Source organism: Salvelinus namaycush, chromosome 16 (genome assembly GCF_016432855.1).
Source record: "Salvelinus namaycush isolate Seneca chromosome 16, SaNama_1.0, whole genome shotgun sequence".
Lineage (NCBI taxonomy): Eukaryota > Metazoa > Chordata > Actinopteri > Salmoniformes > Salmonidae > Salvelinus > Salvelinus namaycush.
The window spans coordinates 42,844,586-42,866,128 of NC_052322.1; the positions used below are offsets into that span (position 1 = coordinate 42,844,586).

General features: G+C 44.4%; 1 protein-coding gene across 1 annotated transcript in view; it reads left to right on the forward strand.

Moving 5' to 3' along the window:
* Positions 1-15,679: 15,679 nt before the first annotated feature.
* Positions 15,680-21,543, forward strand: part of LOC120061691 (FYVE, RhoGEF and PH domain-containing protein 1-like) — an 86,764-nt gene continuing 80,900 nt past the window's right edge. The window contains exon 1 of the mRNA XM_039011585.1: positions 15,680-16,965. Within this exon, the coding sequence (XP_038867513.1) occupies positions 16,785-16,965 (181 nt within the window). The 5' untranslated portion in view covers positions 15,680-16,784. The remainder of the gene's footprint in view (positions 16,966-21,543) is intronic.

The window sequence follows — 21,543 nt, forward strand, 5'->3', positions numbered from 1 at the left end:
GTTACGTGTTTGTTTTGGGCTTCGTCCCCGTCATTTTCACGACGTGCTCTATTTTGGGAAATTTAAAAAAAACTATTGTCGTATTCCGCCGTCTGTCTCCCATCATTATACAACGTGACAGAATAATCGACCCATCTAAATGGAGACAGCGGGAAAGGCCCGAGCTGGCGACCCATCGTAGGGACAGTCCAGCATCACGAGGACTGATCTCTCCAGACTCGGCAGCGCCATGTAGTTCAGCCACACCGCTGCTGACAATAGTATACATTTGAGCACACGGCCATGCAATCTCCATAGACAAACATTGGCAGTAGAATGGCCTGTACTGAAGAGCTCAATGACATTCAACGTGGCACCGTCATAGGATGCCACCTTTCCAACAAGTCAGTTTGTCAAATTTCTGTCCTGCTAGAGCTGCCCCCGGTCAACTGTAAGTGTTGTTATTGTGAAGTGGAGACGTCTAGGAGCAACAACGGCTCAGCAGCGAAGTGGTAGACCAAACAAACTCACAGAAGGGAACCGCCAAGCACGTAGCGCGTAAACATTGTCTGTCCCCAGATGCAACACTCACTACCGAGTTCCAAACTGCCTCTGGAAGCAACGTCAGCACAAGAACTGTTCGTTGGTAGATGAATGAAATGGGTTTCCACGGCCGAGCAGCCGCGCACACAAGCGTAAGATCACCATGTGCAATGCCAAACGTCGGATGGAGTGGTGTAAAGCTTGCAGCCCTTGGACTCTGGAGCAGTGGAAACACATGCTCTGGAGTGATGAATCACACTTAACCATCTGGCAGTCTGACGGACGAATCTGGGTTTGGCGGCTGCCAGGATAACGCTACCTGCCCCAATGCATAGTGCCAATTGTAAAGTTTGGTGGAGGAGGAACAATGGTCTGGGGCTGTTTTTCATGGATCGGGCTAGGGCCGCTAGTACATGAAAGGGACATCTTAACGCTACAGAATACAATGACATTCTAGACGTTTCTGTGCTTACAACTTTGCGGTAACAGTTTGGGGAAGGCCCTTTCTTGTTTCAGCATGATAATGCCCCTGTGCACAAAGCGACGTCCATACAGAAATGTTTTATCGAAATCTGTGTGGAAGACCTTGACTGGCCTGCACAGAGCCCTGACCTCAACCCCAGCAAACGCCTTTGGGATGAATTGGAACACCGACTGCGAACCAGGCCTAATCGCCCAACATCAGTGTCCGGCCTCACTAATGCTCTTGTGGCTGAATGGAAGCAAATCCCCGCAGCAATGTTCCAACATCTAGTGGAAAGCCTTCCCAGAAGAGTGGAGGCTGTTATAGCAGCAATGTTCCTACATCTAGTGGAAAGCCTTCCCAGAAGAGTGGAGGCTGTTACAGCAGCAATGTTCCAACATCTAGTGGAAAGCCTTCCCAGAAGAGTGGAGGCTGTTATAGCAGCAATGTTCCAACATCTAGTGGGAAAGCCTTCCCAGAAGAGTGGAGGCTGTTATAGCAGCAAAAGGGGGGAATCAACTCCATATTAATGCCCATGATTTTGGAATGAGATGTTCAACGAGTAGGTGTCCACATAGTTTTGGTCATGCAGTGTATTTCCTAACATCTTCAAATCAAATGTTATTTGTCACATGCGCCGAATACAACAGGTGTAGACCTTACAGTGAAATGCTTACTGACAAGCCCTTAACCAACAATGCTTTAAGAAGTGTTAAGACAAAAAAGTGTTAAGAAAAAATAGAAAATAAAAAGAACAAATAATTAAACAGCAGCTGTAAAAAATACAATAGCGAGGCTATATACAGGGGGGTACCGGTACAGAGTCAATGTGGAGGCTATATACAGGGGGTACCGGTACAGAGTCAATGTGGAGGCTATATACAGGGGGTACCGGTACAGAGTCAGTGTGGAGGCTATATACAGGGGGTACCGGTACAGAGTCAGTGTGGAGGCTATATACAGGGGGTACCGGTACAGAGTCAATGTGGAGGCTATATACAGGGGATACCGGTACAGAGTCAGTGTGGAGGCTATATACAGGGGGTACCGGTACAGAGTCAGTGTGGAGGCTATATACAGGGGGTACCGGTACAGAGTCAGTGTGGAGGCTATATACAGGGGGTACCAGTACTGAGTCAATGTGGAGGCTATATACAGGGGGTACCGGTACAGAGTCAATGTGGAGGCTATATACAGGGGGTACCGGTACAGAGTCAATGTGGAGGCTATATATATATATATATATACAGGGGGTACCGGTACAGAGTCAATGTGGAGGGTATATATATATATACAGGGGGTACCGGTACAGAGTCAATGTGGAGGCTATATACAGGGGGTACTGGTACCGAGTCAATGTGGAGGCTATATACAGGGGGTACCGGTACAGAGTCAATGTGGAGGCTATATACAGGGGGTACCGGTACAGAGTCAATGTGGAGGCTATATACAGGGGGTACTGGTACCGAGTCAATGTGGAGGCTATATACAGGGGGTACCGGTACAGAGTCAATGTGGAGGCTATATACAGGGGGTACCAGTACAGAGTCAATGTGGAGGCTATATACAGGGGGTACCGGTACAGAGTCAATGTGGAGGCTATATACAGGGGGTACCGGTACTGAGTCAATGTGGAGGCTATATACAGGGGGTACCGGTACAGAGTCAATGTGGAGGCTATATACAGGGGGTACCAGTACAGAGTCAATGTGGAGGCTATATACAGGGGGTACCGGTACAGAGTCAATGTGGAGGCTATATACAGGGTGTATTGGTACTGAGTCAATGTGTGGGGGGCACCAGTTAGTCGAGGTAATAATATGTAAATGTGTGTCGCTGGAAACACTGCCTACATGTAACTTGTAGTGCGACAACCTCACAAATTAGAATCCTGCAGAGGATATAGAGAAGATAGGACTATAGTCAATGAGCCTCTGAGTAGGAGAGGGTTTAAGTATTTCCATATGTAAAGATGTTAACATGTTGAGTAACCCAGGCAGCCATTCTTCCACTATTACAACATTACAGAGAGAAGGAGACATTTCCCCAGTGTCGGAGCAAGACCTACACATGGGGTTAAGTACTGAAGGACACTGTAGTGAATAAGAAATTGTGGCTACGGTGTGGTGTGAGGGACATAATTCATCCTTAGCTGACAGCGACAGATCCCTCTCACTAGTAGACCTATCAGAAGCTGTAGCTACAATCTCCTCCTCGGGTCTCTGTATGTGTGACAGCTGTCTTGTCTGGCATCGACTTGGTCACTGTAGGAACAGCCTCAGCAACAGCCTCGGCAACAGCCTTGGCAACGGTAGTCGTGGTAACGTCTTTGGTAACCTTTGACCTGTCTGAGAAAAGGAACTGAAGAAGATCCGGACAGGGAACATCAGAGAGCGTTCCGGAATCCCTGACCGGCACAACTCAACCACGAACACCAACCACAGCAGGAGCAGGAGGAGGAATATAGAAAACTATAGAGAGAGGAACATGGGTCCTGCAAATTGTTAGTCCATTTTGGGACTATAATTCGTGTCACTACAACCGATCCCACATAGGCCGTTTTTAACCGGAAAAGTAGTTTTTTATTCCACTCTTCAAATCAAATAAAATAAAATTAAATGTTATTGGTCACATACACATACAGTTGAAGTCGGAAGTTTACATACACTTAGGTTGGAGTCATTTAAAACTCGTTTTTTCAACCACTCCACAAATTTCTTGTTAACAAACTATAGTTTTGGCAAGTCGGTTAGGACATCTACTTTGTGCATGACACAAGTCATTTTTACAACAATTGTTTACAGACAGATTATTTCACTTATAATTCACTGTATCACAATTCCAGTGGGTCAGAAGTTTACATACACTAAGTTGACTGCCTTTAAAGAGCTTTGAAAAATTCCAGAAAATATGTCATGGCTTTAGAAGCTTCTGATAGGCTAATTGACATCATTTGAGTCAATTGTATTTCAAGGCCTACCTTCAAACTCAGTGCTTTTTTGCTTGACATCATAGGAAAATCAAAAGAAATCAGCCAAGACCTCAGAAAAAAAATCAAAAGACCTCCACAAGTCTGGTTCATCCTTGGGAGCAATTACCATACGCCTGAAGGTACCACGTTCATCTGTACAAACAATAGTACGCAAGTATAAACACCATGAGACCACGCAGCCGTCATACCGCTCAGGAATGAGACGCGTTCTGTCTCCTAGAGATGAATGTACAATGGCGCGAAAAGTGCAAATCAATCCCAGAACAACAGCAAAGGACCTTGTGAAGACGCTGGAGGAAACCGGTACAAAAGTCCACAGTAAAACGAGTCCTATATTGACATAACCTGAAAGGCCGCTCAGCAAGGAAGAAGCCACTGCTCCAAAACCGACATAAAAAAGCCAGACTACGGTTTCCAACTGCACATGGGGACAAAGATTTTACTTTTTGGAGAAATGTCCTCTGGTCTGATGAAACAAAAATAGTACTGTTTGGCCATAATGACCATCATTATTTTTAGAGGAAAAAGAGGGAAGCTTGCAAGCCGAAGAGCACCATCCCAACTGTGAAGTACGGGGGTGGCAGCATCATGTTGTGGGGGTGCTTTGCTGCAGGAGGGACTGGTGCACTTCACAAAATAGATGACATCATGAGGAGGAAAATTACGTGGATATATTGAAGCAACATCTCAAGACATCAGTCAGGAAGTTAAAGCTTGGTCGCAAATGGGTCTTCCAAATGGAGAATGACCCAAGCATACTTCCAAAGTTGTGGCAAAATGGCTTAAGGACAACAAAGTCAAGGTATTGGAGTGGTCATCACAAAGCCCTGACCTCAATCCTGTTGAACATTTGTGGGCAGAACTGAAAAAGTGTGTGCGAGCAAAGAGGCCTACAAACCTGACTCAGTTACACCAGCTCTGTCAGGAGGAATGGGCCAACATTCACCCAAATTATTGTGGGAGGCTTGTGGAAGGCTACCCGAAACGTTTGACATAAGTTAAATAATTTAAAGGCAATGCTACCAAGTACTAATTGCGTGTATGTAAACTTCTGACCCACTGGGAATGTGATGAAAGAAATAAAAGCTGAAATAAATCATCGCATCTACTATTATTCTGACATTTCACATTCTTAAAATAAAGTGGTGATCCTAACTAACCTAAAACAGGGAATTTTTACTAGGATTAAATGTCAGGAATTGTGAAAAACTGAGTTTAAATGTATTTGGCGACGGTGTATGTAATCTTCTGACTTCAACTGTATTTAGCAGATGTTATTGCAGGGTGTAGCAAAATGCTTGTGTTTCTAGCTCCAACAGTGCAGTAGTATCTAACTAAATGCTTGTGTTCCTAGCTCCAACAGTGCAGTAGCATCTAACAATTCACAACAATACACACAAATCTAAAAGTTAAAGAATGGAATTAAGAAATATATAAATATTAGGATGAGCAATTTCTGAGTGGTGTTGACTATAATACAGTAGAATAGAATACAGTTAACAGTACCACACCTACTCACTCAAGGGTTTTTATGAATTTGTACTATTTTCTACATTGTAGAATAATAGTGAAGACATAAACTATGAAATAACACAAATGGAATCATTTAGTAACCAAAAATGTGTTAAACAAATCAAAATGTATTTGATATTTTACATTCTTCAAAGTAGCCACCCTTTGCCTTGATGACAGTTTTGCACACTCTTGGCATTCAGTCCCCTTCCAAGGCCAAAACCTAGGAAGAAACATAGAGAGGAACCAGGCTATGAGGGGTGGTCAGTCCTCTTCTGGCTGTGCCGGGTGGAGATTATAACAGAACATGGCCAAGATGTTCAAACGTTCATAAATGACCAGCATGGTCAAATAATAGTAATCACAGTGGTTGTCGAGGGTGCAACAGGTCAGCACCTCAGGAGTAAATGTCAGTTGGCTTTTCATAGCCGATCATTGAGAGTATCTCTACCGCTCCTGCTGTCTCTAGAGAGTTGAAAACAGCAGGTCTGGGACAGGTAGCACGTCCGGTGAACAGGTCAGGGTTCCATAGCCGCAGGCAGAACAGTTGAAACTGGAGCAGCAGCACGGCCAGGTGGACTGGGGACAGCAAGGAGTCATCATGCCAGGTAGTCCTGAGGCATGGTCCTAGGGCTCAGGTCCTCCGAGAGAGAGAAAGAAAGAAAGAGAGAGAGAAAGAGAGAATTAGAGAGAGCATACTTAAATTCACACAGGACACCGGATAAGACAGGAGAAGTACTCCAGATATAACAGACTGACCCAAGCCCCCCGACACATAAACTACTGCAGCATAAATACTGGAGGCTGAGACAGGAGGGGTCAGGAGACACTGTGGCCCCATCCGATGATACCCCCGGACAGGGCCAAACAGGCAGGATATAACTCCACCCACTTTGCCAAAAGCACAGCCCCCACACCACATAGCCTGTCTTCTCTTGAGAGACATGTCTGCCTACGGCGGCCTCTCAGTAGCAAGGCTATGCTCACTGAGTCTGGACATAGTCAAAGCTTTCCTTAAGTTTGGTCAGTCACAGTGGTCAGGTATTCTGCCACTGTGTACTCTCTGTTTAGGGCCAAATAACATTCTAGTTTGCTCTGTTTTTTTTTTGTTAATTCTTTCCAATGTCTCAAGTAATTATCTTTTTTTTTCTCGTCATGATTTTGGTTGGGTCTAATTGTTTTTGCTGTCCTGGGGCTTTGTTGAGGTCTGTTTGTGTTGTCTCTATAGACCAGCAGTAGTTGACTGTGACTGGTTCATTGGGAGTACTTCTCTCCTAGTGGCCACACGGGGAACTGCCTGATCATCTCACAGCTGGGTGTGAGAAACCCATCTGCCAAATCTGAAATGATCCAGTGGGAGAGTTGTTTGTCTCCTAACTGTCGCCGATACAAACTAGTCCAAGAGAATGTCTTCCTCCTAGGCGTGGGCGATCCCATGACAGTTGGTAGACATTATTGTTGTGATGCTGTTTCTTTTCCCTCCAGTTTATTTTCAAAAGTGAAAGACGGCGGGGGGGGGGGGGGGGGGGGGGACAGAAGAATCTTATGGTGAGACAGAATCAAGAGGATCATTGATCTAAATGCTAAATGTAAATTCTGAATTAAAACATGTCAATTCTGAATTAAAACATGTAAATTCATGACATCAGTGGTTCAGACGGCTCGGATCTCCCTTTCTCATTTTCTCTACTGTTGCATATTTCTGATGCTGAATGTTATCAGATCTTTAACTAAATCCTAATATTAGATCAAGGGAACCAATAACACAACAATTACATAATTATTTCATTTATTTCATAAACTAAATTATTCAACATCCAATGCCCCTGTGTGAAAAAGTAATTGCCCCCTTTACACTCAATGACTCCAACCAAACACTTCCTGTAGTTGTTGATCAGTCTCTCACGTCTCTGTGGAGGAATTTTGACCCTCTCTTCCATGCAGAACTGCTGTAACTCAGCGACATTTGAGGGTTTTCAAGCATGAACTGCTCGTTTCAAGTCCTGCCACAAAATCTCAATTGGGATTAGGTCTGGACTTTGACAAGACCATTCCAAAACTTTACATTTGTTGCTTTATAGGCATTTTCATGTAGACTTGATTGTGTGTTTTGGATCATTGTCTTGCTGATTGACCCAGCTGTGCTTCAGCTTACAGACGGACGGCCTGACATTCTCCTGTAGAATTCTCTGATACGGAGCAGAATTCATGGTTCCTTCTATTAAGGCAAGTCATACAGGTCCCGAGGCAGCAAAGCATCCCCAAACCCTCACACTACCACCACCATGCTGACCCCCAAACCATCATAGTACCACCACCATGCTGACCCCAAACCATCACACTACCACCACCATGCACCATGCTGGACCCCAAACCATCACACTACCACCACCATGCTGACCCCTAACCATCACACTACCACCACCATGCTGACCCCTAACCATCACACTACCACCACCATGCTGGACCCCAAACCATCACACTACCACCACCATGCTGGACCCCAAACCATCACACTACCACCACCATGCTGGACCCCAAACCATCACACTACCACCACCATGCTGACCCCAAACCATCACACTACCACCACCATGCTGACCCCAAACCATCTCACTACCACCACCATGCTGACCCCAAACCATCTCACTACCACCACCATGCTGACCCCAAACCATCACACTACCACCACCATGCTGACCCCAAACCATCTCACTACCACCACCATGCTGACCCCAAAACATCACACTACCACCACCATGCTGACCCCTAACCCTCACACTACCACCACCATGCTGACCCCAAACCATCACACTACCACCACCATGCTGACCCCAAACCATCACACCACCACCACCACCATGCTGACCCCTAACCATCACACTACCACCACCATGCTGACCCCAAACCATCACACTACCACCACCATGCTGACCCCAAACCATCTCACTACCACCACCATGCTGACCCCAAACCATCACACTACCACCACCATGCTGACCCCAAACCATCACACTACCACCACCATGCTGACCCCAAACCATCTCACTACCACCACCATGCTGACCCCAAAACATCACACTACCACCACCATGCTGACCCCTAACCCTCACACTACCACCACCATGCTGACCCCAAACCATCACACTACCACCACCATGCTGACCCCAAACCATCACACCACCACCACCATGCTGACCCCTAACCATCACACTACCACCACCATGCACCATGCTGGACCCCAAACCATCACACTACCACCACCATGCTGACCCCAAACCATCACACTATCACCACCATGCTGACCCCAAACCATCTCACTACCACCACCATGCTGACCCCAAACCATCACACTACCACCACCATGCTGACCCTAAACCATCACACTACCACCACCATGCTGACCCCAAACCATCACACTACCAACACCATGCTGACCCCAAACCATCACACTACCACCACCATGCACCATGCTGGACCCCAAACCATCACACTACCACCACCATGCTGACCCCAAACCATCACACTACCACCACCATGCTGACCCCAAACCATCTCACTACCATCACCATGCTGACCCCAAACCATCACACTACCACCACCATGCTGAACCCAAACGATCACACTACCACCACCATGCTGACCCCAAACCATCACACTACCACCACCATGCTGACCCCAAACCATCACACTACCACCACCATGCTGACCCCAAACCATCACACTACCACCACCATGCTGACCCCAAACCATCACACTACCACCACCATGCTGACCCCAAACCATCACACTACCACCACCATGCTGACCCCAAACCATCACACTACCACCACCATGCTGACCCCAAACCATCACACCACCACCACCATGCTGACCCCTAACCATCACACTACCACCACCATGCTGACCCCAAACCATCACACTACCACCACCATGCTGACCCCAAACCATCACAGTACCACCACCATGCTGACCCCTAACCATCACACTACCACCACCATGCTGACCCCAAACCATCACACCACCACCATGCTGACCCCAAACCATCACACTACCACCACCATGCTGACCCCAAACCATCACACTACCACCACCATGCTGACCCCAAACCATCACACTACCACCACCATGCTGACCCCAAACCATCACACTACCACCACCATGCTGACCCCAAACCATCACACTACCACCACCATGCTGACCCCTAACCCTCACACTACCACCACCATGCTGACCCCTAACCCTCACACTACCACCACCATGCTGACCCCAAACCATCACACTACCACCACCATGCTGACCCCTAACCCTCACACCACCACCACCATGCTGACCCCAAAACATCACACTACCACCACCATGCTGACCCCTAACCCTCACACTACCACCACCATGCTGACCCCTAACCCTCACACTACCACCACCATGCTGACCCCAAACCATCACACTACCACCACCATGCTGACCCCTAACCATCACACTACCACCACCATGCACCATGCTGGACCCCAAACCATCACACTACCACCACCATGCTGACCCCAAACCATCACACTATCACCACCATGCTGACCCCTAACCCTCACACTACCACCACCATGCTGACCCCAAACCATCACACTACCACCACCATGCTGACCCCAAACCATCACACTACCACCACCATGCTGACCCCAAACCATCACACTACCACCACCATGCTGACCCCAAACCCTCACACTACCACCACCATGCTGGACCGTTGGTATGAGTTCTTACTGTTGAATGCAGGGTTTGGTTTTCACCAGACATAATGGGACCCATGTCGTCCTAAAAGTTATACTCTCATCTGTCCATAGAACATTCTTCCAGGAGTCTTGATGACCATCCAGGTGTTTCCAGGTGTTTCCAGGTGCTTTTTGGCAAACTGGAGCCAACTTTTTGGATGACATCTAATCTGTTTATTAGCATTAACAGCCGATACGCTACACAAAACAAATGTTTTTATTGAGTGAATGTTCTGTTCCCCTTTTCAACATGATAACATTCTGTACTTACATTTTAATTTTGTTCTAAACATTTGTCTTCTGACATGGGGGCCCATGTTCCGTACATGGTGCACGGTGATGTGGTTGAGTGGGTAGAATTCCAAATAAATTTTCAATTTTACTGCCTAGCAGTCAGGGGTTCAATTCCCTCTTCTACCTGTCCAACTTTCACTCCTTCTGTCTCCTGCTGTTTCTAATCTGTCTCCTTCTGTTTCTAATCTGACTCCTGTTTAAAATCTGTCTCCTCCTGTTTCTAATCTGTCTCCTCCTGTTTCTAATCGGTCTCCTCCTGTTTCTAATCTGACTCCTGTTTCTAATCTGTCTCCTCCTGTTTCTAGTCTGTCTCCTCCTGTTTCTAATCGGTCTCCTCCTGTTTCTAATCTGACTCCTGTTTAAAATCTGTCTCCTCCTGTTTCTAATCTGTCTCCTCCTGTTTATAATCTGTCTCCTCCTGTTTATAATCTGTTTCTAATCTGTCTCCTCCTGTTTCTAATCTGGCTCCTCCTGTTTCTAATTGGGCTCCTCCTGTTTCTAATCTGACTCCTGTTTAAAATCTGTCTCCTCCTGTTTCTAATCTGTTTCTAATCTGTCTCCTCCTGTTTCTAATCTGTCTCCTCCTGTTTCTAATCTGACTCCTGTTTAAAATCTGTCTCCTCCTGTTTCTAATCTGTTTCTAATCTGTCTCCTCCTGTTTCTAATCGGTTTCTAATCTGACTCCTTCTGTTTCTAATCTGTCTCCTCCTGTTTCTAATCTGTCTCCTCCTGTTTCTAATCTGTCTCCTCCTGTTTTATATCTGTCTCCTCCTGTTTCTAATCTGTCTCCTGTTTCTAATCTGTCTCCTCCTGTTTCTAATCTGTTTCTAATCTGTCTCCTCCTGTTTATAATATGTCTCCTGTTTCTAATCTGTTTCTAATCTGTCTCCTCCTGTTTATAATCTGTTTCTAATCTGTCTCCTCTTGTTTCTAATCTGTCTTCTCCTGTTTCTAATCTGTCTTCTCCTGTTTCTAATCTGTCTTCTCCTGTTTCTAATCTGTCTCCTCCTGTTTCTAATCTGTCTCCTCCTGTTTCTAATCTGTCTCCTCCTGTTTCTAATCTGACTCCTGTTTAAAATCTGTATCCTGTTTAAAATCTGTATCCTGTTTCTAATCTGTTTCTAATCTGTCTTCTCCTGTTTCTAATCTGTCTCCTCCTGTTTCCAATCTGGCTCCTCCTGTTTCTAATTGGTCTCCTCCTGTTTCTAATCTGACTCCTGTTTAAAATCTGTCTCCTCCTGTTTCTAATCTGTTTCTAATCTGACTCCTGTTTAAAATCTGTCTCCTCCTGTTTCTAATCTGACTCCTGTTTAAAATCTGTATCCTGTTTCTAATCTGTTTCTAATCTGTCTCCTCCTGTTTCTAATCGGTTTCTAATCTGACTCCTTCTGTTTCTAATCTGTCTCCTCCTGTTTCTAATCTGTCTCCTCCTGTTTCTAATCTGACTCCTTCTGTTTTATATCTGTCTCCTCCTGTTTCTAATCTGTCTCCTGTTTCTAATCTGTCTCCTCCTGTTTCTAATCTGTTTCTAATCTGTCTCCTCCTGTTTATAATCTGTCTCCTGTTTCTAATCTGTTTCTAATCTGTCTCCTCCTGTTTATAATCGGTTTCTAATCTGTCTCCTCTTGTTTCTAATCTGTCTTCTCCTGTTTCTAATCTGTCTTCTCCTGTTTCTAATCTGTCTTCTCCTGTTTCTAATCTGTCTCCTCCTGTTTAAAATCTGTCTCCTCCTGTTTCTAATCTGTCTCCTCCTGTTTCTAATCTGTTTCTAATCTGACTCCTGTTTAAAATCTGTCTCCTCCTGTTTCTAATCTGACTCCTGTTTAAAATCTGTATCCTGTTTCTAATCTGTTTCTAATCTGTCTCCTCCTGTTTCTAATCGGTTTCTAATCTGACTCCTTCTGTTTCTAATCTGTCTCCTCCTGTTTCTAATCTGTTTCTAATCTGACTCCTGTTTAAAATCTGTCTCCTCCTGTTTCTAATCTGACTCCTGTTTAAAATCTGTATCCTGTTTCTAATCTGTTTCTAATCTGTCTCCTCCTGTTTCTAATCTGACTCCTTCTGTTTCTAATCTGTCTCCTCCTGTTTCTAATCTGACTCCTGTTTAAAATCTGTCACCTCCTGTTTCTAATCTGTCTCCTTCTGTTTCCAATCTGACTCCTTCTGTTTCTAATCTGTCTCCTCCTGTTTCTAATCTGTCTCCTCCTGTTTCTAATCTGACTCAACATGTGCTCAGTGTAACAAGATCGGGTTAGACAACAGTCTAGTCCCGAAGACTGGCTGAGTGTATTAAGGCTAGCAGGAGACCTGGCCTCACATCCACCTACTCACATGAATACCAGTGATGAAGACTCACTTTATACACGTTACCTCACGTTACCACTGCTACAATGTACATAGCCCTAAACATAGTGATTGTATCATTAGTTCTAATCTCATAATGAGCCTGGTAACTGTAGCCTATAATTAGTGCCTAAGCCTACCCTGGGAAAAGGTATTTAATTCCCAGTGGCTTCTTTAAAATGTTCATCAAAGTATTGACTGAAATCATCATCAATCAATATTTATGCTATAAACATTTGCAATTTTAAAACCATTTGATCGTATGAGAGACACAGTCTGCCAAAACATTTTGTGTTCGGATGCTGCCTTTTAAATGCATTGAAATCAATCAATCAATCAAGTTTATTTTATATAGCCCTTCGTACATCAGCTAATATCTCGAAGTGCTGTACAGAAACCCAGCCTAAAACCCCAAACAGCAAGCAATGCAGGTGTAGAAGCACGGTGGCTAGGAAAAACTCCCTAGAAAGGCCAAAACCTAGGAAGAAACCTAGAGAGGAACCAGGCTATGAGGGGTGGCCAGTCCTCTTCTGGCTGTGCCGGGTGGAGATTATAACAGAACTATGCCAAGATGTTCAAAATGTTCATAAGTGACAAGCATGGTCAAATAATAATCATGAATAATTTTCAGTTGGCTTTTCATAGCCGATCATTAAGAGTTGAAAAACAACAGGTCTGGGACAGGTGGCGGTTCCATAACCGCGGGCAGAACAGTTGAAACTGGAATAGCAGCAAGGCCAGGTGGACTGGGGACAGCAAGGAGTCATCATGCCCGGTAGTCCTGACGTATGGTCCTAGGGCTCAGGTCCTCCGAGAGAGAGAAAGAAAGAGAGAAGGAGAGAATTAGAGAGAGCCAAGATTTTCAAAATGTTCATAAATGACAAGCATGGTCAAATAATAATCAGGAATAAAAGTCAGTTGGCTTTTCATAGCCGATCATTAAGAGTTGAAAACAGCAGGTCTGGGACAGGTAGGGGTTCCGTAACCGCAGGCAGAACAGTTGAAACTGGAATAGCAGCAAGGCCAGGCGGACTGGGGACAGCAAGGAGTCATCATGCCCGGTTTGCCGTGACGTATGGTCCTAGGGCTCAGGTTCTCAGAGAGAGAGAAAGAAAGAGAGAACGAGAGAATTAGAGAGAGCATACTTAAAAAACACAAACAAGGGTTGTCGCAGCTCTGTCTTAAAAAACACAATGATTCAGAATGAAGAACCGCTTTGTGTGTTTCAGTACTTCCACTCTGTTTGGAAATCCATTCAGTGTATCAGAACACGTCCGTTGGGTTCACATTCAAACACCAGATCTTAGTTTAGGTGCAGTAATTTTCATGGTTTTACAACACAACGATAATGTTTTGAGTCTTTCTATTTTAACAGTGTGTGTATAAAGCAGGCAGATAGGCATTCAGTTACTGTTCGATTGGATGTTAGAATGGGCAAAACGAGTGACCTGAGTGACTTTGAGCGTGGTATGATCGTCGGTGCCAGGCGAGCCGGTTCCAGTATCTCAGAAACGGACGGCCTCCTGGCCTTTTCACGCAAGACAGTGTCTAGGTTTTACCCAGAATGGTGCGACAAACGAACACGCTTGACAGCTGCCTCTGATTGGGAACCATACCAGGCCAAACACCTAGAAATACAACACACAGAACAAAACATAGAATGCCCACCCCAACTCACGCCCTGACCAAACCAAAATAGAGACATAAACAAGGAACTAAGGTCAGGGCGTGACAGTGGCAGTCCTGTGGGAGGAAACAGCTGGTTGATGAGAGATCCAAGGAGAATGGGGGCAAGCTAACAGGTGGGCAAAAAAACTGGCAAATAATGGTGCAGAACGGCATCTCGTAAAGTCATCGGTCCGAGCATTTCGCTACAACCGCAATAACATCTGCTAAAAAATGTGTGTGACCAATAAAATTTGATTTGATACGGATGGGCTATTGCAGCAGACGACCACACCGGGTTCCACTCCTATCAGCTAAAAACAAGAAGAAACAGCTCCAGTGGGCACGTGATCACCAACACTGGACCATTGAGGAGTGGAAAAAAACATTGCTCGGTCCGACGAATCTCGGTTCCCTGTTGCGTTCATGCTGACGGCAAAGTCCGTGGCCTCATCCTGCCTGGTGTTAACGGTACAGGCTGGGGGTGTAATGGTCTGGAGAATGTTTTCCTGACACACGTTAGGTCCCTTGATACCAAATGAGCAACGGTTCCATTCCCCGGATAATTCAGGCTGTTCTGGGGGCAAAGGGTTGTCCGACCCAGTACTAGATGGGTGTACCTAATAAACTGGCCACTTGAGTGTATATTCTATGTTATTCCGTTTCATTGACTATAATTTAAACTAGTGAATAATAACTGTTCTATTCAATTCTATTCGGATCTAGGTCCAGTCAGCAGTGTGGAGGAACTCAGCCCACTGACCCTGTCCACTGGGCCAAGTGACTGCTAACTGGGTCAGACTGGATTAGGCAGTCCCCCCTCCTCTCCTCTCTCCCTCTTCGTATTCTCCTTTAGGTTCTGTTGATACTATATCTATTGTTTATTAGGATACATGTATGCAAAACAGGCCTAGTAATCATACAATGGAAGCCAGTAACAAATGTTTACTTTTGGAGAATAAAAAAAAAAAAAAAAAAACGAGGAATCATCTCAACAATTTGCTTTAGAGAGATGGCGGATTAGGGGGGGGTTGAGACTGGTTTCATATGTCGACAGAATAACGCACACAGGAGCAGGGAAAGAGAGAGGAAAGACAGAAGGAGAGGAGAGAAGGAGGGGGTTAAGTTTACAAATTCAAGGAATTGCAGTTTGATGGCGTTGTCGGGAAGTTTCAAAGAATGGAGAAAAACTAACCCGCGGGGGACCATAAAGGCGAAATTGATGACAAATTGATGCATCCAAAATACATTCAAGGATTCAATTAACATGTTTACAATGTTGGAATGACGAGTATAAAGAATTTTGATGACGGGGTTTGAATGTAGTTGAAGAAGAAGCTGAGGTTGCATATTTTGGATTCGCGTTTCCAGTGGAAATCGGGACGGAGGAAAAATGTGGCAGACAGATACAGAAGGAACGATGTGAGCTGAGAAGAGTAGTGACTTTTATCACGTGTAATAATGTTTCAATCACTTTTGGTTTTGTGCATTGTCTTTTTTTTAACGTTTCTTTTTCAAGAGCGGGGTCGGACGGAGGAAAACGTTTTGTTTATTCCAGAATGGGCATGGACTTTTATCGAAATGTCAGCTGTAGCTTGCCGTTAGTTTTCTGGTAACCTATTTGAATACATAAAGTCATTAAAGAAGATACATTGTAGCCGACCCCTTTTCCCAAGAATGTCGGATTTTGAGAGAGATGCAGTGAGCCATTATTGGACGCAACAATGTGACCAACTTCAATGAGGCCTTATTGTATTTTTATTGCAACAATTGCCATAATCGGTATCCTTGTGGATTGCAACCTAAATTCATTTTCATTGTATTTTGCAGTGAAATAAATCAATAATATGTTGACATCGGTTAGAGTTATTAAGACAAATAATATCAATATCTATTTGATGGCTTTTTTCCGTTGTTGGTAAAGATTTTGATCGTGTTTCCACTCGTACTGTGCAGCTCACCCAGGAGGACTGCAGTTCGGTGGATGAAAGATTGGAGACCCTTTCTACTGGGAGTCTGGCACGGGACAACGACTCGAATCACCGGACCAGTCCGGGGACAGGCTGCTCGCCCTAAATGACACCCCTTGCACTCAGAAGATCCTGATTTTTGAGGATTTAACCCAATAACCCTGGAATCTAATCTGATATACATTTTTTTGTGAGATAACCCGCATCGTATCCTGTGTAGGCTATGCTATGCCTGTGTAAACTGTGACCAGGCAGGTATGCAGTTGAACCGGCCGAAGAGCGCTTTAGTGACGAGCTTCAGCCCACGGATGGCCCCGGAGACCGCAGCCAATAGGACTACCAGTACGGTTTCCTTCTCCAGCCAGTTCAAAACAATCCGCTTCTCCTACCACATCAGCAGCGGCATGCCAAGTCCACAACCACCGCTGCGCGGGATACGTGAGTAGTAACCTATTTGCTTACACAGATAGTAGGTTAGCCTATAGGTTATAGGTTATGTCAAGCACTTTCTTATAAAGATAGAGAATTTTCCAGTGATGTTTTCTCCCACTGGGAACAGACGTCATTTCAACTTCTATTTCACGTTGGTTCAACGTGATTTAATTGAAATAACGTGGAAACAACGTTGAATCAACCAATGTGTGCGTCCAGTGGGCGGGTACTCCAGTTACTAAATTGGCACACACACACACACACACACACACACACCACTATCATCCCTATTGCGATAGTCTATTATGATAAGCACCAGAGTTGAACAGAGGCTGTTGTCATTCTAATAAAAGGCCATTCATACCTCGTAAGCCTCGTTTGAGTTTAGTTTGAGTTTATTTTATTTTTACAGGGACAGTGCACATTAATCAACGTTTCAGTAAAAGTGCCGGTTTTAGCCAGCCGGCTAATTTTCAACCGCAGTCCCTGGGCAGGTTATTAAAAACAATTACAATATAGACAATAGCAGCATGGAACAAGACGTAGCATACAGACAGAGCAACATAGAACAAAAAGCAGCAAGACAAAATTCATAAAAGCAACAAAGTGTTTCCACACCTCACAAGTTACAGACAACAGACATGGAAAGCGGCAACACACAGCTAGGGACCATGTTCACAAATCTGATTGACCTTTAGCCATGTCTTCAAGCATTTTGTGAAAGTGTGATATGTGGTGCAGTTATGTGTGTCTGATGGCAGTGTATTCCAGACATGGGAAGCTCTCACAGAGAAAGCGGATTTACTAAAGGTGCTTTTCCTTAGGGGAACTATACAGTCACCTCTCATGGCAGACCTTGTAGATCTGCTGCCATATGTTTGGGTTTTCTGTTTAACAAAAATACTGAGTGGAGGGGGAGCCAGGCCATTTAGGATCTTGAATACAAGACATGCGTCGGTGTATTGCACAAGATTTTCCCAACTCAGGAGCTCATGCTTTCTGAGGATGTGACAGTGATGATGGCTATTGGGCTTCCTATCAAGCACTTTGAGAGCCTGTTTGTAGACAGACTGAATAGGTCTTACTGTTGTACAGCAAGCTTGGGCCCAACTAGTCAAGCAGTATGTTAAGTGAGGGAGTATCATAGATTTGAAGTACAGTTTTGCTACCTCTGTAGTCAAACAATTTATTCTATGAATTTCTTTGACAGACAGACTATGTTCACTCATGCAAGAACACTTCGTTTCCCTGTTAATATGCTTGAGTGTTGGAAATAATAAGATCACTTGGTTAGGTGAAATACATGCACTCGTGTTGAAGTACATTGATTTCCCTCAAGGTCGGTGACAAAGGTTCCCGTAACCGAGGGATCTGAAGTAGCAACACGTGTAGCGTATAGGCTACCCAGTGAACACAAGACGTTGGAAAGACATCTTTAGACATGTGTAGCGTATAGGCTACCCAGTGAACACAAGACGTTGGAAAGACATCTTTAGACATATGTAGTGTATAGGCTACCCAGTGAACAAAAGACGTTGGAAAGACATCTTTAGACATGTGTAGTGTATAGGCTACCCAGTGAACACAAGACGTTGGTAAGACATCTTTTCAACGTATGTTCAACAACAACAAATATTGTGCTCATTGGGTGATAGTAGTGGCTGGCTGGATGGTTCTTCCAGGTTGGGACACACTCTTTTTACACCATTTTACTTGGCGGGTGTTGCTATACGTCATGGTGGGGTGGGTTTCAAAGTGCAAGGACTGTTCAACCGAGAACCCTCAACCTGGGACCTCATTCATAACTTCTTCACAGATATCACCATGGTGGGGTTTATACTTTCATTTAGCTTTAGTTGACCTGAAAATAGCTAGCTACCAAAGTGAACGATGTGTAATATCAAGTTTTGCTCGTTACCAACCGACAACGTCAATGCCGCTATCAAGCCAATCTTCAAAATTCACCTGAAGGGAAATATATGAAACTGATTATGACTACGTTTAATCTAATTTCACTGCGATTAGTTAGTCAACATGAAATAATATCGGTACTGTCAGTCACTGAGATGAGTTATTCTGCATTTAGATGAACAGGATCAGATTAACTTAGCCCCCCCCCCCCCCCCCCCTTTCAGTGTCTGTGATGTAAACTACAAAAAAATTATGCTAACCAAAACGAATCAATAAAATTTTACCATTAAAAATGAATTTGTTTTCAGCGTTTCTGGCTTCATCAAAAAATGTTAATCTGATGTTTTTTTTTCAATATCCTTGGTTTTATTTATTTGTTAAACTGTAGATGGAGGATGGACCGCTATGAGGTGGAATATAAACTGTAGATGGAGGATGGACCGCTATGAGGTGGAATATAAACTATAGATGGAGGATGGACCGCTATGAGGTGGAATATAAACTGTAGATGGTGGATGGACCGCTATGAGGTGGAATATAAACTGTAGATGGAGGATGGACCGCTATGAGGTGGAATATAAACTGTAGATGGAGGATGGACCGCTATGAGGTGGAATATAAACTGTAGATTGAGGATGGACCGCTATGAGGTGGAATATAAACTGTAGATGGATTGCTATGAAGTGGAATATAAACTGTAGATGGAGGATGGACCGCTATCAGGTGGAATATAAACTGTAGATGGTGGATGGACCGCTATCAGGTGGAATATAAACTGTAGATGGATTGCTATGAGGTGGAATATAAACTGTAGATGGAGGATGGACCGCTATGAGGTGGAATATAAACTGTAGATTGAGGATGGACCGCTATGAGGTGGAATATAAACTGTAGATGGAGGATGGACCGCTATGAGGTGGAATATAAACTGTAGATGGTGGATGGACCGCTATGAGGTGGAATATAAACTGTAGATGGAGGATGGACCGCTATGAGGTGGAATATAAACTGTAGATGGAGGATGGACCATTATGAGGTGGAATATAAACTATAGATGGATCACTATGAGGTGGAATATAAACTGTAGATGGAGGATGGACCGCTATGAGGTGGAATATAAACTGTAGATGGATCACTATGGGGTGGAATATAAACTGTAGATGGTGGATGGACCGCTATGAGGTGGAATATAAACTGTAGATGGAGGATGGACCGCTATGAGGTGGACTATAAACTATAGATGGATCACTATGGGGTGGAATATAAACTGTAGATGGAGGATGGACCGCAATGAGGTGGAATATAAACTGTAGATGGATCACTATGTGGAATATAAACTAGATGGAGGATGGACCGCTATGAGGTGGAATATAAACTGTAGATGGTGGATGGACCGCTATGAGGTGGAATATAAACTATAGATGGAGGATGGACCGCTATCAGGTGGAATATAAACTGTAGATGGATCACTATGAGGTGGAATATAAACTGTAGATGGAGGATGGACCGCTATGAGGTGGAATATAAACTGTAGATGAAGGATGGACCGCTATGAGGTGGAATATAAACTGTAGATGGAGGATGGACCGCTATCAGGTGGAATATAAACTGTAGATGGATCACTATGAGGTGGAATATAAACTGTAGATGGAGGATGGAACGCTATGAGGTGGAATATAAACTGTAGATGGAGGATGGACCGCTATGAGGTGGAATATAAACTGTAGATGGATTGCTATGAGGTGGAATATAAACTGTAGATGGAGGATGGACCGCTATCAGGTGGAATATAAACTGTAGATGGTGGATTGACCGCTATGGGGTGGAATATAAACTGTAGATGGATTGCTATGAGGTGGAATATAAACTGTAGATGGTGGATGGACCGCTATCAGGTGGAATATAAACTGTAGATTGAGGATGGACCGCTATGAGGTGGAATATAAACTGTAGATGGAGGATGGACCGCTATGAGGTGGAATATAAACTGTAGATGGAGGATGGACCGCTATGAGGTGGAATATAAACTGTAGATTGAGGATGGACCGCTATGAGGTGGAATATAAACTGTAGATGGATTGCTATGAAGTGGAATATAAACTGTAGATGGAGGATGGACCGCTATCAGGTGGAATATAAACTGTAGATGGTGGATGGACCGCTATCAGGTGGAATATAAACTGTAGATGGATTGCTATGAGGTGGAATATAAACTGTAGATGGAGGATGGACCGCTATGAGGTGGAATATAAACTGTAGATGGTGGATGGACCGCTATGAGGTGGAATATAAACTGTAGATGGAGGATGGACCGCTATGAGGTGGAATATAAACTGTAGATGGTGGATGGACCGCTATGAGGTGGAATATAAACTGTAGATGGAGGATGGACCGCTATGAGGTGGAATATAAACTGTAGATGGAGGATGGACCGCTATGAGGTGGAATATAAACTGTAGATGGAGGATGGACCATTATGAGGTGGAATATAAACTATAGATGGATCACTATGAGGTGGAATATAAACTGTAGATGGAGGATGGACCGCTATGAGGTGGAATATAAACTGTAGATGGAGGATGGACCATTATGAGGTGGAATATAAACTATAGATGGATCACTATGAGGTGGAATATAACTGTAGATGGAGGATGGATCACTATGGGGTGGAGT